Here is an 18,256-nt window from a genome sequence, read left to right as displayed (position 1 = left end):
TTTTTCTGCACACCATGCCAAAAACCTGCCTCAATGGCAGGCGTATACTGTTTTGGTGGAGAGCCGCATGGCTGCCAGAATAACATTGCAGACTTTGGGTGGAAGGTCGAAAGCTGTCAAATGTTGCCGCTCAATCTCCATGCAAGGAGGCAGAGCGTTGACCGGTTCGGATGGAGAACCCTCACCTGCTGCTGCGACAGAAGATCCTCCGAAGGGGCAGAGTGATCAGAGGACCGATGGCCATGCTCAACAGCTCTGAGCCCAGTCACGTACCACAAGGATGACTTGGGCTTCGGCGTTCCTGATCTAATTGAGAACTCTGGGCAGGAGTGGTATGGGTGGAAAGGTGTACAGGAGGCCTGAGCTCCAAAAAGGGGGTGGGGAGGAGGGGTTGAGAGAGTCACATTGGAAACTCCAGTGTGCAGAACCACTGACATTGCGTGCCCTCGTCGGTGGCAAACAGATCTAACCAAGGGTCTTCCCCACTGCAGAAAGAGACCTTGCACCACTTCCGGACGGAGTTGCCATTAGTGATCAGCTAGGCATCTTCAGCTGTGTTTGTCTACCCTGGTGCTCAGAGAGACCTCCAGGTGTTGAACCACCAGTGAGATGCCCTGCTGTTTCAGCCATGTCCGGAGACGAGGGCCTCTTTACAAAGGGTCCACGACCCTACCCCCACCCCACCCAGTTTGTTGCAGTACCACATGGCGATTGTGTTGTCCATGAACGCCTGCACTGACCTTCCCTTGATGGAGGGTAGAAAGGCCTTCAATGTCAGCTGGATCGTCCAAAGTTCCAGTAGCTTTAAGTGGAGTCCGGATTCTGCCGGAGACCAGAGGCCTCGGTTCACCACCTCTCCCAGATGGCCACCTCATCCCAGGAGTGACACATCTGTCACCATTGCCATATCAGGTTGAGGTAGAGAGAAGGGTCTGTCGCTGACCCAATCACAGTTTGTTAATGACCACTGCATGTCTTTTGCAGTTCCCTCTGCGATCTGGACTATGCTGGAGAGATTCCCTGGATGCTGCGCCCACTGGAACTTCATACACGAGGCCTCAGAGTCAGTCTCACCAAAATCAGGATAGAAGATCAAACATCAGTCTTATAGCCTGAATATGCTGGACTCGATAGGTCAGAAACTGCACCGTGTCCAGAACAGCTCAGAGGAAAATGGGCATCTGAGATGGAGGTGTGATTTCGACACATTGATAGTGAACTCCAGCGAATGCAGGAGGTCTTTTGTAGTCTGGAGGTGGCATACAACAGCCTGTTGCAAGCCCGCCTTCAACAGCCAGTTGTCGAGATATGGAAAGACTGGCACTCCTGATCTCCACAGATGAGCTGCAACCATCACCATCACCTCAGTGAACACCTGAGGGGCACTGGTAAAGCCAAAAGGGAGCATGGCGAACTGTAAGTGCTCATGGACCGCCGTGAACCGCCGGTAACACCTGTGGGCAGGCAGGACGTGAATGTAGAAATATGCATCCTGCGACTCCAACGCTACCACCCGGGCCCAGGGCAGACAAGACTTGAGCGAGCATGAGCATTTTGGACATCTCCTTCTTGAGGAAGAAATTGAGAGGGTGCTGGTCTAGGATAGGATGAAGGCCTCCGTCATTCTTTGGAAAGTAGGAGGAATAGCTTAAATTACCTACTTCTTGAGTCTGCACCCTCTCTAGGGCTCCCTTGGCAAAGAGAGCTGTCACGACCTGGAGGAGCACGGAGAAATGGACCTCAGTCAGCATGTCACAAGCAGGTGGCATGAGTGGAGGGGTAGTGGTGAAGGGGAGAGAGTATCCCCTACAGACAATTTGGAGAACCCATCGGTCGGATGTTATAGACCACCAGTGAGGCAGGGGATGGTGTATCATGCCTCCCACTGGGTGCCTGTAGCCACGAAAGGAGCAAAAGACGGATTGGATGGGACGAGGGGGCCATGAAAAGGTTGGTGGGCTGCCCTGATCTGTGGCTGCCCAACACAAGGGGTCTGTAGGTACTGCGTCCTCGGTCATGCAGATGCCGGAAAGTTTGCGTGCAACAGTGGCTGGGCAGGTATAGACTAGGCTGGAGCCCTTTCTGTGACAATGTTACGAGTGAAAGGCGGACAATGGGTGGCGAGGGGCCATGGAAAGGCCCAAGGACTTGGCTGTAGTCCTGCTGTCCTGAAAGCGCTCCAGCGCTGAATCCGCTTTGTCAAAGAGGTATGTCCATAAATGACACTTGGATAGCCCCAGAAAAGCCAGTTGTTCTCAGCCTGGTGTGGCGCTGTAAGGCCACCATCGAGGAAACCGCTCTGCCCAGCAAATGGTTATCCGAACTACTTCTAACTGTAAACCTAACTGCATATCTCCTGTTGGCAACAGCCTGGGAGAGTATGAACCGGGCTGCCTCCAGGACCATTGGAAGCACCTGCATAACTGAATTCCCATAGAGCATGGTAGTGCTGGCCCAAAAAGCATAGGAAGTTCACAGACCATAGTAGCAGGCTGGTGGAAGAAAACAACTTCTTCCCTAAGGTGTCCAGCCTCTTGGATTCTCTATCCGCCAGGATTTACATGGTTTGCAGAGGCTTGGATCACCAAGCTCTCTAGGATAAGGTGTTGTGTGAGAAAGATGGGGTTCCCTGGGGTGGGGTGGTGGGCAATCGCCCTGTTCACAGGAGCCCCTGTGCTGGGATTGAACCAAGACTGACATAGGACCCCTGTAAGAACCTCATTAAATGGGAAGCAGTTCTAAGGGGACACTCCCAGCTGCAGCACCTTTGTCAAGATGCTTCCCTTGACTGCCACTGTGGGCAAGCTAAGATCGAGGACTTTGGCAGCCCGTCTCACCACCATTACAAAGGACGCTCCTCCTCTGGAGCCACGGTAGGGGGACCAAGCATGCCAGTATCTGGAGAAGTGTCCACTCCACTGGCCTCCACCAAATTCTCATGCCAGTCCATTTGGGGATCTAAAGGCTGATATTACGCAGGGTCCAGCGACCTCTCCCAATCCTCACTGAGTCCTAACCCCATAGGAACAGGATTCAGGCTCTGCCTGGAAGGCATGGCTACAGTCGGTGCCAGAATCGGCATTGGATGATGCCCCTCGGGCTCTGTGTCAGAGCAAGGGATCAGAATGGTGAATGGTATCTGGCAGTGCTGAGAGCATTGGCATTAGAACCGGTGCCAGGATCGAGACCGTTGTGGCATCTCTCATCGGGCAGCAAGGAGTGTGGGGTGCATTGTGCAGCAATAGGCGCAGGTCTTCAAGTCATGGTCATGCTCCAGGCACTAAAGGCAAACAAGGTACTAGTCTGTCACCAACATCTGTCGATGACAGGCGCCACAGGGCTTGAAGCCAGTCTTCCTAGTCGACATCGTTGCCACACCAAGAGAAGAACTCTCAAAAACCGTGTCAGGACGTTGAAAAAGCTTAATCCAAAATTGACTGCCTGGATAGCTCTCTCCAGATCTGCAATGACTGGCAAGAAAGAAAAGAACTGATGTCAGCTGGGGATGCGCCTATATAGGAAGTGCGCACGTCACTTCCGGTGTGGGCAACGAGGCCACGTGGAGCCGTTCAACACCACCTACTGGTGCACAGGGGTACTGCTCACGAAAGATTTTCAGAATCAGTCTTACACCTGTGGATAATTCTAAGGTAGGGCATCTGCAGCTAGAAGTCTCCATCAGATGTGATTTGTTGGTAATTGCTGTGGGTGCCTTTTATACCGTAGCTTTGTGACATTACAAAAGGGGACCAGGCACCATATCAGTAGTGATCCAGCTGCATTACTAACAGTACACAAAAGTAATCCTTGCTACATATCCTATAAACGGAAAAACTAGGAAAACACCAATGGTTTTAAGCCTTGCTGGGACTCATCACTGAGGTGCAGCCTGACTCCCAATTACAATGAGGAAGGGACCAACGGCAGGGAATACCCAATACCAATGCATAAGGTGACTCCCAAACTGCAAACAATGTGACTTATCCATATACTTGAATTAATCTAAACTACTAATTGCTCTAATCACATTTCATATCATCATTTTTCAGAATTTTTGGTGCTCCTCTTAGCTACTGCAGAATGGGAACCACCACATGTCCATCAGTTTTATCACAGAGGTTCAACTTAATTCCATATGGTACAGTGAGGAAGGGCCCAGTGGCGGGGCATACCCAAAACATAAGGAGACTCTCAAATTGTAAAAAAAAAAAAAGGTGACTGATGCAAATACCTGCATTTATCTAAACTATTAATTAATCTAGTCAAGTTTCATATCATCGTTGTTCAGACGCTTTGCTCCTGCAGAATGGGAACCACCCACATGTCACTCAGTCTTGATCCTGTTTGCACCAGCATAACTGTCCAGTCCAAACTGCCAGGCCAGGTCCCTCTGAATGGTAACAAAAGCACAATCACGCAGGTTTCGGTATTGTTAGGCTTCACTAGTGAGAAGCAGTTTGATTTTATATGGCAGAAAGAGCTAAGAACAGGCCTGGGTACAACCATACCAGTTAGGATGACTCATGTAAAAGAATTAAAAGTAAAGAACAAGTGAGTAAAAAATCCTCAACCTTGATTATGCCCAAGGGTAATCACATGAGTCTGGGTTAATTCAAGAATTCCATGACCTTATTTTTCTAAAGCATACGGGCGGACAGCAATACTAATATAGTCAAGCAACCTTAGCCAACAATGCAATTTGAGGTTTACATATTACGAAGGCACCAACAGGAAAAATATAAATCAAGTTAATTATTTCATAATCATACTCTTCTTAACTATTCCTAAGTTATTTTCTGCTCTTTGAAACATAATCATGACATTATATGAAGATATTTGTTAAATCAAGTAAAGTAAGGAACAAAATACAACCCAGCCCTATTAACACTGATATGCTTGTGTAAATAAATTTTCAAGTTCCTCTAATAATAAAATAATTCCCTTACAACATAAAATATCTGCTAGTGTGCACCGCTTAGAGACTACAACTATCCATGCACTTGAACTGTATGTAAAGTAGGTGACGGTCTGATTTCTACATATTCATTAGTTGTAGCTCAAAGTTGCACAGTATACACCACTGGTACTCCTCCTGCCAAGAGGTGTCTGCTCCTATTCTGCTCATTTCCAGAAGAAACACAACGGTCTAAAGTGTGTATACCTCAGGCTAGGCACATGTTTTTGGGGTTCTCTGCCTTGTATCAACAAATTTGCAAAAGGACAACAACATTTATGACAACACACACACACATACAGACACACACACACACAATGCTGAACAGAGGAGGTACTGAAACAAGTAATTTGGCAGCAAAGCAAATTTTATAAATCAACCATGGTGAGTCTAAATGTTTACAAACTGTAAAATACACTGTAACTGAACTTAAATAAAATTCTCAGTATATGAAGGGATATCACTCAAGACACAAAAATAAATATATATATATATATATATATATATATATATATATATATATACTTTTTTCAGAAAACAATACATGGCTGTGGAAAATGGAAAATATAGTCAAATCTCGTAGTTCAAGGAAATCACTGTTTTATAAAAATTATCGGACACTACATTTTTTTCATGGAGCGGATAGTGGCAACAAGATTGTAGGTGACAACCACTGCATGATTCAGTGTATTTATTCATGTATAGATCATGTTGAGTTGGAAGCATTATACTTCCTTATGACTACAGGTTTTCCTTGATTCCTTCTTATACCAATTTTTCCTATCTTTATATCTAACCTATCTCTGATCTCTCTGAAAGATTGACATACCACTCAATCTTACATTGTCCTGCATCAGTATTATGAAATAGGTTTTACATAATCAACCCCATAGATGGTCTCAGATTCAGTAGTGAATACATAGTATTCCTCCTAGTCCTAACACAACTAAGATTGAGATGTGTCCAAGTTCTTAATTAACCTTAACTCGATACCATGCATAAACCTGAATTATTAAGCACTTACTACAACTCACAAAATCTCTTGTACAGACTGAGAGGTCAATAGTCTCAGAGAAGTGCTGGTCATAGTCAACAGCGAATAAATGAGCAATGGACTGTTTCAAAATCCTTTCACAATTACAGTTCTGACTTTTGTAAACAGACCTGGTGATGATGGTTTAGGATGCAATTTTAAACAGATTTAGCTATTATGTCAAATACCATCAGAATCTTCCAAATTATAGGCTTTCCTTGTTGACTGACTAAAGTAGATTTTTTTTGGTTGTTATGATTTATGCTGTGCATGTCACAAATCCATTATCAATGGATAATGGATCACTTGTACCTTTGTAACCAGGGTCAGGTATTCTGTCCGTCTTCAAAAACCCTCATTCACGTACATAGGTGTTCGGGCAGTATATCTTAATTACCCGCCTAATTATAAACGTGACAGCATCATCATTGGGTTTTATTTGGTATGCTATCCTCCACCTGGAGGTAGACCCACTAGTAATACAGTAGTGATAAGTGATAAGTGGTGCTCAAGTGAGGCGAGTTAAAATTACCTTCATTACCAAACCTAAAAAGTTTTATTCAGTTCGGAATGTAGGAAAGTAAAAATGGTGTGGTGCGTAAGAAGACAAGTTACCAATCTAACACACTAATTTGTCCAAGTGAGTGGTCGACATGTTTCAGCCCCATATATATGCCCAGCCGGGTCGGGGGCTTTTTCCAGGACCTGTTAAAAAGCAGTCAGGTTCTCAAAGTTTACCACCTACCAGTTTAGACAGTCATGGAAGTCCTGAAAAAAGAGGACAGTTGTTCAGAAAGAGAGAGTCCTGAATAATTTAGGGCCAGATGTAGGTAATTCTATTTTACCGACTCATAAATACCGAATTTTACCGATTCGGTATTTATGAATCGATAAAATAGAAGCCCATAGGAATGAATGGGCATTACCGATTCGGTATTTACCGAATCGGTAAATACCGATTTTCACAAGGGTGCAGGGGGTGTCACTTTGACACCCTCTAGCACCCCCAAAACAGGTTCGGGTGCCATGTGGCAGGCATACCTGCCCTAAGGGCAGGTCTGCCTGTCATATGTCACAGGTGTACATGCACACATGTGCATGCACACCGGAATCGGTATTTTACCATCAAATAGAATTTGATGGTAAAATACCGATTTTGTAATGCTTGTGGGACTCAGAAGAGTCCCACCTACATATCAATTTTACCGAATCGGTAAAAATACCGATTCGGTATTTTACAGAATCGGTAAATTTACCGATCGGTAAATTTACAGATTCTGTAAAATACAGGGCCCTACATCTCAAATTGCATTTACCGGTCGGTAACGGCCGAATTTGGCCGTTACCGACCGGTAAATGCCTACCTACATCTGGCCCTAAGTCTCTTAACTGCGTCAAAAAAAGGGCCACTTGTTTTTAACTTTAATTATTTACAGTGTTAATTAAGGATCCTTGTAACCATTGTTATTTTGGATTATAACTATGTTGCTGAAAAACACAAAACGTGTATGGTTCAGTCTGTCTTCATGTTATACAATAAGTTAGATGTTACACAAACTGTCTTACTCCTTCATTTTCTTTTCAAATGTGTAACCTATTTCATTTCTAAATCTCTCAAAGCTGAAGGGTCTCCAATGCTCTCCATTTCTAAACGGGGATTGGAATAGTTACAAGTATTATCTCAACTAAGTTGCTAACACAATTATGAAGTAGTAACCACTTTGTACTTCAGAAAACTCCTAAAAGAAGAAATTCAAAAGCTAAGAGGAATATTTTGGCTGGTGAGATGCCTTAGAGAAAGAGACCTTTGCACAAAGTGAAGTATTAAATAAGTTGCTACTGACGTTGCTAAATTATACAAAATAAAGTGAGTCCAACCAAGTATTATAGAGCAAAATATGTTTGGTACAAGTGTTTTTATGTCACATTGTATGTTACCAATGAAAGTCAAAAGTTACTTGTCTCCTTAAAGTATCACACTCAGAATTGTCCTTTGACTTAGATGAAAGTAGGTCTCAACTAAATTCACTTTTGAAAATTTGAAGAACAGTTATCATCCATGGTTTAACTAACTGAACTACACAATTAATCATCATTTCCAATGTCCATTTCCAAATAGTTTCACCACAAATCAAGCAAGGGAGGTAACTTCCCCCAAAACAGTGGCAGCATGTGTGCATGGCGACTTTGAAATGTTCCGATTTCCATAACCTTATAATCCAGTTCTGATGTAATGGGCTATATAAATTTAGTTTTTTCCATCTTTGATTGCGAAGGCAACACCAGCTAATCTTAAGTTTAAACATCTTAATTTCATGTTGAAGTTAATACTGTTATGCATGTGATATAACACAGTCCGACTCATGAATTATTACACTTCACAGAAAACAGTTCAGCCAAGCACTTTCTGTAACCATAATAACTCTTCTGATGAAATCTTCTGCCCCTGTGGCTCTGCATTTAGTGTGTATTCCCACATGGGTTATCTGACGTTTGACACCCCATGTTGCGTGTTTTTACTTGAACTCTGAATAAAGTTCCATCTGCACACATGCACAGCTTGTAGCGTTCCCAGCCATCGTCATAAAAAAGCTCTCCTGCATGAGAAGTTGGTAATCTGGATGTACTGACCATTACTGATCCATTCAGGATAATGCTGTGCTCCTAGAAGGGGAACGATAAAGAACAATTACTTTCCTGCAATGTACAGAAAAGGACTGCAAACAATCCCTAATCAGCTTACACTTTATATGTCATATGCCTTTAATTATGCTTAAGCTTTTTCATAACAGTTCCAGTACTAAATATCTTAATGTGCCAATGACAAGTCTTGGTAAATCCCATCACTATATTTGTCCTAATCAACTATGGAAATGCATTAAGGACTCACCGTTTCTGTGACTAAATACTTCAAGGTGCTGCTATGTCTAACCACTAAGGCTAAAATAGTTGTCTAAAAGTTGCTTCTGAAAATATTTGTCCAGTGCACATTATACAATACTCATGATCATTACGTTAAAGTCATACAATAATGCCTTTCCTTTTTGGTGTGCATGCTTGAGTTCTTCAACCTCCAGAGCTATAGGTGTTATGCAGTCTTTGCACCATGCTGACCATCTTCTCTAGTTTATACAGATTTTTCCCTATTCCCATTTAAACATGGCCTGCTGAATGAGTCACAATACTGCAAACATCAGTGATTCCTCTAGAGATGTCAGTTAAAGCAGCAAAGGCTTCACAGCCCACCTGCATTTCTGTCACTTATCTGAAGGTGAATTTATAATATCAACCTAAGTTCCTCTCATTTGTTAGTAGCAAGTTCTTCTCCTAAAATGTGTTTCCCTCCATAGTTTATTACATATTCAATATGCATCATTTTGTGCTTATCACCATCATTGCCAAGCTCTTCCAGTGCTGGCAAAGTGGCAGCTTACATATCATAGGCCCCCAAATCTAATAAATCGCTCTATTCTCCAGTCACTGATCAACCAGTTTACGCACTTAGTTGAAACGGATTTCAACCAATAAAAAAATCACTGAAAGGAATATTTATTTTTCAGTAGAAACCGCAAAAATTGGTTTTTGCTGCACGTTTACAGCTTAGGTGCCCTTGAACATAAACGCAGTAGAAGAGAAGGTTCTACCTCTAAGCACTTTCCTGTGATGGATTCTCCTGCTGTGACGCTCCTTGGCCAAAGTAAACCACTTAAAAAGCACCTTTGACCACCTGCAAGGTTCTTGAACAGAATCCCTGGACCTACTTCCATGCCACTTTGGGATTGTGACTCAACTCATATGGATTTAGCTCACTGTCCACTGCACACTGTTGTGTAGTGGCAGCAGGTTCACGCTACAGTAGGGAGCAAGAGGCATCACCATGGTGCAGGACGGAGCTTTGCTTTCTGAAAGCGCGAGTATCAAGATTGTGGCAACATTGTTCATATGGATGCCTCTAAAACGAATGTCATCCCATAAAGCACTGTACCTAAAATGCCTCTTCTTAGATTTATATGGCAAAAGTCTTAAAAACATACCTGTAGAAACTGCATTCCTTTCCTACACAAGGACAAAGACCACACGATGAACATCTTCAGCAATCAAGAATAGGCCCAAAAGAGGTCCATCTGTCGGTTTTGTGGAAACTGAGCTGCTTACACTGCATATATTAACTAAGAAAGTCTATGTGTTAGCATATAAATCAGAGACAGAGCAGCTTAGACATATGAAGAGACTGCCACTGTTCTGATTTGCAAGCATGTGCTGCAGACTGCTCAATTTTAGAAAAAATAGATGCATGGTCTGGTCTTAGCCTGCATACTGCAGTATAACATATTCATGATACAGCCCCGGGATCATCACGTTTAATTTCCATTCCTTGCTACCATGTCAAAATTGGGTGCCGAAAGAAAACCTATCGCTTGACAAATACATCTGAATAAACTACCGTGATTTATTTCCTGGAATCATATTGAGGTGCACTCATTCTGTTTCCCAAGACTGAACATGCATGCACTAGAATGCTGCACAGAATACAAAGGTAAAGCATCTTGGGGAACGCACACACATCTGGAAGGAGCACAGTGCCCTCCTCACTGCATTCAAATAAGCAAAGGCCTACAAGCTTGGTAAAAAATAAAAATCTTAGTGGTCCTTTTGCCAGCTTTCAAATAAACAAATTCTTCCAATACATTAAAATAAACTTACTGCATGGTGCGAACTGCACAGGCAAAGAACCCAAGGCATCCTGCACATTTTCAAGCTTCTTTACGTACTCAGCTGCACAGCAGCATACTATCTCAGGGGTTTGCAGTCACCAAAGACGATAAATCGAACAGTCTGCATAATAATTCCTTAGCAGATGTCTCCCCTTTGACCATGCAGAGGAGGATTATACCCAGATCATATACCACATTTATGAACCCGATTCTTTCCTGGTATCTTAAGACAAACAACAGGGCTGTGTGATGCTGGTTAGTAACAGCAGAATAGTTGTGTTAATTGTTCATCTTTGCCTTTGGATACAGTCACATTTAAGGGGGTGCAAGTGTATCCCCATCCATGTGCATCGTGAACAATGGATGGGACTGGATTGTTGCAAATGAGACGGGAAGATGAGACATGACTAAATGAGACAGATTGTGTGCTGAGAAAAGAGATAAGAAGGGAGGTGAGGAAAATAACGAAACGTTACTTGGAGAAGCAAATTCAAGGAAAATATACAGAGAAGAGAATTATAAGCAGAAAAGAAAGAAAGGAGAATGATACTTGGAATGAACGAAGGGAGCAATGGAAAAAAAACAAATTATTTAAAAGCACCAGAAAGACACCATCCCAATGATGTTTAAGGAGCAAAAAAGTGTTACTCCTGATTTTAACAATTTCTGAAACTGTTGGAAAACACTGAAACCCACCAACCAGAATTCACAACTAAAGGAACTGAAAACAGAAAAGCCTAATGATAGTGCACCACCAAAGATCTACCCGTTGTGTGGTTAGTTTGGAGAATGGAATGATATTACTATGTTGTGAGAGTCAGAGGTTTATGCCGAAGCTGATTGGTTCACTGACAAAATATCGACCCCCCAAATATCCCCATATCGAATAACATGACGAAAATATTGATGTAAAAAATATTGCCATACTATACTTACATTGGCCAACGTGTACAACTAAAGTAGAGTCCGTTGCCCACATTTTGTTCGAATGCCCGGCATATTTTTTACCGAGAAATAGCTGGCTAAAACCCTTATGCAGAGAATTAGGTACTAGAAATCTCTGATGTCAGACACTCGGCCTTTGTTTGTTTGCGGTCTCTCAAAATTTTTAAGATGGGTTTGGTCCATCCGAACCAAAAGGCTTAATGAAATTGTTTATTTAATATTTAATCAATGTTTTTTATCTAAATCTTGAAACGTAATTTTTTTATTGTAATTATATATGTACATTTTTTAATCCAATTTATTGTATGAGTAATGCATTTGTTGTGGATGTAAAGTTGTTGTATTATGTTGTGCTTTTAAAGATATGTTTTAAAAAAAAAAAAACTAGCAGTGGTAAGTACAAAAATATCGAGAGAAAAAAAATTGGTCATTAATAAACTTGTATTAAATATCATTTTTTAAATATATATAAAATAAAATATTAAATATATTAAATAGTATCCTTAATTAAAGCGTGGGCTGCTCTGCAACATGGTTTACAGTAAATAAAAACAAAGTGCTATGGTGACGTCAGCACTGACTGCGCCATAGCGGTTTGTTTTTATTTACTTTGAACTAAGCTGCACAGCAGCCCGAGCTGCTGTGCAACATCTTTGAAAAAACATTGACAACGCTAATCGATCTTGCATAGGCATATGTTATTGGTTTTGCCAATGCTTGGTTTTAACCACTTTATTCAATTTTTTAACAAAAATCAGCATACAAGTAGTCTAAGGTAAAATGTTTAAAAATGGGTTTAGTGAATCACCTAATAGAAAGAGTGAAAACCAACGTAATTCAAAGGCACAGGAGAAGACCATATTAAGCAAATAGGCAAATAGAGATAATAATGTAGATATAACTTTAAAGATGGGCAACTGGAGTGCATCCGGGTTGATCTGTTTCAGGGTTTGGAGATACGTTACAACGTAATGATGGTATTAGTTCATAAAGTTTTAGTCAAAATGCTCTGATGTGCATCTTGTTGCTTTTGGGTTCTACCGTTATGTTGATGTTACTTATATGCACAGTTTTTAAAGTACCAGGCTCCTAGTCAAAGAGATGCAATTGTCTTTTTAAGCAATAATTATATCTTGGTGTGGCTTTTACGCTAGGTAAATATACTGGTGATATTGCATGCTTTTTAATTAATTTAATTCCATTTGTTTTTGGACATGTACATTTCAGCGCTTCTTTCCATTTGACATTTTAATAAACATGAACTTGACCACACAAATTGCCAAAACAAATGGGGTTTAATTCAGGCAATTATGAGAGTATTTGCATGCAATTTCACAAATTGAGCAAATGGGAAATCCCATCAGCTCAGACATCAGCATCACAATCTCTTTCAATAACGTAGAATGCTAAACTCTAAACTGAGCCAAAAACATTTAATGAAATATAGGCTCAGAAAACATGTGCAATGATCCCACCAAGCTAGAAAACTATTGCCCGGCCTCCCTCCTTCCACTCTTCTATAAGATCACCAAGAAGCATGTTAATAAGCAGCTCTCTAGCTTCACTGAGGCCCATGATCTGCCTCATAAGACTCAGTTGGGTTTTCCCCTTCATACAGCACTGAGTCAGCCTTGGCGCTTGCAACAGAGTAAATTCGTCAAATTGTGGATGCTGGCGACTCTGCAGCATTACTACTGTTGGATCTCAGTGCCGCTTTCGACACTGTGTCCCATAAAATCCTGATGGAAAGACTCTAGAGCTTGTAGGAGCTTGTAGGAGTTCACCTTTCAGGTGTCTCAAAAACTCTTACAGTCAAAAGTGCTTCCTTTGCAGCAAGGAGTGCTGCAGGTCTCTAACTTGAGCCCAACCCTTTTTAACGTGTATGTGCGCCCCTCGGCTGAAGTCATCGAACACTATGGGTTCACTATCATCACGGCAGTCAACTCATCATCACTCTTTCGCAGACCTCCTCCCACATGGCATCCTCCCTATGTCTTTGCCTTGCAGAGGTTACTAGGTGGAAGGACTCGGACTGCCTAATGATAAAAATTGGGAAGACCGAGGTACTGACCGTGGGCAATCATTCTGACATCTGGTCCACTGCTTGGTAGGCCAATAAGCTGGGACCTTTACCCCTGCCTAAACCTAAAGTAAATAATCTGGGCATTTGGTTCCATGAAAAGCTTTCTTTTAACAACCAAATCACTGCACTTGCAGGAAAATGTTTTGGACTACTTAAGACTCTTGAGAAAATATTTTGCTTTTTGCAAGTCTGAAAACATAACCGTAGTTCAAGCTTGATTATGTCTGTACATCAGGGTGACACAGTCCCATGTAAAGAGACTCCAATGATTGCAGAACGCTGCTGCACATCTCCTACTGAAACCCAAAGCGTGCATCTATTGGGGCTGCGCTTAAAAACTGCACTGGTTCCCGCTGAAGCAGAGATCCTCTTTTAAAGCACTATGCTGTAAGGAATTTCCCAATAAAGGCCCATGGTACCTCCAATCCTTTATTAAACCCCATGTACCATCTATGAATTTAAGATCTGCAGGTGCCATGTTGGCTAGTGTTCCCAAAGTGAAGAGAGCTTGCATTGGTGGTAGCTACTTCAGCTATTTAGCGCCCAAACTTTGGAACTCTTTTCCCCTTGCAGTCCGTCAGGCCCTGTTGGAAGCTGCCTTTCGGAAACAAACTCAAAACTTGGCAATTACGATCCAGATGACTGAGAGAACTGCGGTTATTCTGACTTGTGTGAGCTTGGACCTAGCGATGGGACATTTCATTTGAAGTAGCTAAGCGCGCTATAAATTGCATTATTATTATTATTAATGAACAACCAATCCTGAGAGCGAGGTGTGGCGGCTGGTCCAAGGTCTGTGGGTCACCAGGTGGAGTCCCATGGCGAGGCGTCTTTCCAGAGGACTATTACTTCGGTCTTACCCGAGTTCAGTTTTAGGCAATTGTATTTCATCCAGGTGGCAATTTTGGTCATGCATTTGTTGAACTTGTCCCTGGTGCTGGGTGTGTTGTCTAAGAGGAACAGTACCAGTTGTGTGTCGCTGGCATAACTGAGGATGTTTATGTTGTGAGCTTGCATGACGATGGCCGGAGGAGGCATGTAGATGTTTAAGAGCATCGAGCTGAGCAAGGAGCCCTGCGGGTCTCCGCAGACTAAATCTTGTGCTTCAGAGGAGTAGTAGGGGATGCTAACGGTCTGGGTTCTTCTAGTGAGAAAGGAGCAGATCCATTCAAGGGCATGTCCCTGAATGCCTGCTTCATGGAGTAGTCGGATTAGGATGGGATAAGAGACGGTGTCGAAAACTGCTGATAGGTCTAGAAGGATGAGTGCTGCGGTTTCTCCCTTCGAGGATATTCCAGATGTCATCGTCGCTGCGATTAGGGCTCTGGCCGTGCTTTGATTTGGTCTAAATCCTGATTGTGTGGCATAAAGAAGCTGGTATTTGGTGAGGTGGTCAGAGAGGCATTTGTTAGTGGCTTCTTCAAAGACTTTGGCTGGGTAGGAAAGGAGGGATATCAGTTGGTAATTGGCGTGTTTTGTCCGATCGGCAGAGGTTTTCTTTAGGGGGATGTTGAAGGCTTTGTGTTATTTTGGTTCCGGAAAGGTGGCTGTACTGATGAAGGTGTTGGGGATTGAGGTGAGGGCTTCGCTAATAGTGATCGCTTCTTTCTCGAAGGTGTGGTAGGGTCCGGAGTCCACCAGGGCCCCAGAGTGGATGATCTTCATGATTGTTGTGGTTTTCGTTGTGCCAATGGTGTCCAATGTGGTGATTGTGTTGTAATTGTTCCTCACTGGGAGGCTTCTGGAGAGCGTTAGGGTTGGTCTGGTTGGGGGGCGAACTGCTGTATAAGGTTGTGATCTTGCTGCAGTTCGAGTTGTGGTTACACAGACCGGTGATGTTGCCGGTGGCAGCTGTGGGTGTGGCGAAGTCCTTTATGATTTCGGAAGCTTTGTTGCTGCTGTTGGAGATGGTGTTTATTTGTTCGACTATGGCCTTCCTCTTAGTTTCTTGAATTAGCTGGTGGTACCTTCTCTGGTCGGCTCTGAAAGTATCTTTTTCCACTTTCCTTTTGCTGGTTCTCCATTTCCATCCCAGTTGTTTGCAGTGCTGTTTGGTCATTCTGAGGTCTTTTGTGTTTCCAAGGTTCTCAAGAAGGGAGGGTGAGTTGGGGTGGGACTGGTCTCCTAGATGGAATTTGAGGAGGGGGTGTGGGGGGGAAGGATAAGAAGTCTGTATTGTTTTTGCAAAGTTTGCTCTAGGGCCAGGGGGCAGTGATCTAGGGCTTCACCCCAGGGTGAATTTTTCTGTGATTCGCAATTTAAAGTTGAGCTGTTCCATGGAATTTTTTCTGGCATTATTGGAGGCAATGCAGATAAAGGTGTTTTTGTATACGATGCCGATTCCACCTTTGGACTTGGTTAATCGGTCTTGCCTGGCTTCTGGCGGGGAAGGCGATAACTATGTCTGGTGTTGAAGCTATGGGTCAGCCATGTTTCCGTGAGGAAGAGGAGGTCGGAGGCATTATTGTCCAGCAGGTCCCAGATCGCTGTGGCGTGTCTGTTGAGTGATTGGGTGGGTGTTAAGAAGCATGAAATTGGTGTGTGAGGAGTGCAGGTGTGTTTATTGGTAGGTGTTTGAGTGTGTGTGGGGAAGGGTGTTGTATGTTCTTGGTTGGAGTTGCGGGACTGGTGGTGTAGGTGAAGCAGCAGAGGCAGCAGGTGAAAGCTCCTTCCGTGTTGTGTGGTGCACCAGCATAGGGTTTTGGGAGAATTCAGAATTCAAGGCGCAGAGGAGAATAGTGGGGTAGTGGTACGTCGTGGAGGATCACGGTTTCTGGCGCTTAGTGCAGTCCAGGTGTATTCATGCTTGCCTTTGGTGGGCCTCTGACGTGTCTGCACTGCAGCTGCCCCTAAGTAGCTCATCACCCTCACCACCCCTTGTTGTAAATACCTAAGTAGCTCATGGCAGGGGAGGGAGGAGGCCAGCATGGAGCAGAGGGCTGGGCTGAGGAGGAGCATCAAGACGAGCGGGAAGGAGAGGTGCGAGGAATAGATAAGGAGCAAGGGGAGGAGGGACAGGGCGCACAGAAGATGTGAAAGGGGCGTGGAGAGAAGATGGCAGAAATAGCAAAGGTCAGAAGAAGAGCGAGTGAAAAGGCACCAAGAGTAGCAGAAAGAGTGATAGAAAAGGCAAAAAGAATGAGTTAAAAGTCACAAAGGGTGCGAGAAAAGGCCCAACTAGATGCAGAAAGAGAAACATGGAAAATACCCCATTCTGCATATTCTTGTCATCTTTTAGGACAATCAGTAAAAATGTTAGTTACCTTGTAAATTTCTGTTTGTTGTTTGTAGTTCTTTAGATTCTAATGATTTGCACATTCCTGCCATGTAGGATTGAGTGCAGTTGTGCAAGTTGTTTTTCTTTTAAATGAGCTCCAGTTTCCAGATAATTCATAATCCCTCCCAGAAACCCAAAATGCAGCAGGACAAAGACTCCACCTCAAACTGTGTTTTTCGCTGGTAAGTGAAAGTAAGTGGAGTGAAGGGAAGGAGGACAATTAATGTGTGCTGATGCATTGTAAAACAAAAAGCATACTCTTGAGTGATGTAAAGCATCTGCAGCATGTGCTCGAGTCTGGAGTAGTGGGAAGGGGTGTGTGAATCTATAGCAATAGAAGCTAAAAACAGATAGTTACAAGATAAGTAACGTTTTCCCATTTGTAGTATGTGTACCTGTAGATCACGGGCTCTGCATAAATCAAAAAGCAGTGTACTCCCACTAAAGCAGTCACTTACGAGGAGAGGAGGTAAAAGATTGGAATAACTTTTTAAGAATTGTCTGCCTGACCTGTGCATCTTGACAGGCATTAATATCTACACAGTAATGTTTAGTGAGAATGTGTGGTTTAGACTTCTTATACTTAGCAGCTATGCAGATGTCTGCAAATTGTATGTTTCATGGGGAGCCCATAGCCACTTCCTTCTTGTGAATAGAATGAGTTCTAAGCACTGAACAAAGAGTATGTTTAGCTTTAGCATAACGTAATAGAATACATTTTACTACCATCTTGGCACACTTTACTTGGAAAATGGATTACCCAAGCCAGCCTTTGAGAATGCAACAGTTCCTTTGTCTTGCGAATGTCTCTGGTGCAGTTAATGTAATACTTTTGAGCTCTCTTTACATCTAATGTGTGCAATCCTCCTTCTGTCTTTATTTGCAGTTGTGGAAAGAAAATAGGTAAGTCAATGGTTTGATTAATGTGGAATGGGATGAGAACCTTTGGCAGGAAACATGTATTTCTTCTTAGGACAAACCAAACCTTATGAACCTGGATGAAACGCTCTTCAGTTATTAAGCCCTACAATTCACTGATTAGGTTTAATGACGTGACTGCTACTAACAATGCAACGTTTCAAGAAAGATACCGCATTTGGCAAGAATGTAAGGGCTTAAATGGTGGCTCCATAAGTTGCTGGAGGACCACATTAAGGTCCTTAGTTGGGACCAGTGTTGTCATTAGAAGAATAACCTTTTTAAGGCCCTAGTCACCAGCCTGACTGTGGTAATCTGAGCAGCTCAGCCT

At 43.0% G+C, this 18,256-nt stretch overlaps 1 protein-coding gene across 1 annotated transcript in view; it reads right to left on the bottom strand.

The window, feature by feature from the left end:
- Positions 1-5,303: 5,303 nt before the first annotated feature.
- SGCB (sarcoglycan beta) overlaps positions 5,304-18,256 on the bottom strand; it is a 275,364-nt gene continuing 262,411 nt past the window's right edge. The window contains exon 6 of the mRNA XM_078678200.1: positions 5,304-8,651. Coding sequence (XP_078534326.1) covers positions 8,448-8,651 — 204 coding nt within the window. The 3' untranslated portion in view covers positions 5,304-8,447. The remainder of the gene's footprint in view (positions 8,652-18,256) is intronic.

This window comes from Lissotriton helveticus, chromosome 2_2, assembly GCF_964261635.1.
Source record: "Lissotriton helveticus chromosome 2_2, aLisHel1.1, whole genome shotgun sequence".
Classification (NCBI taxonomy): Eukaryota; Metazoa; Chordata; class Amphibia; order Caudata; family Salamandridae; genus Lissotriton; species Lissotriton helveticus.
Note: the sequence above shows the minus strand (reverse complement) of the source record. Positions and strands in the feature narration are given on the sequence as shown.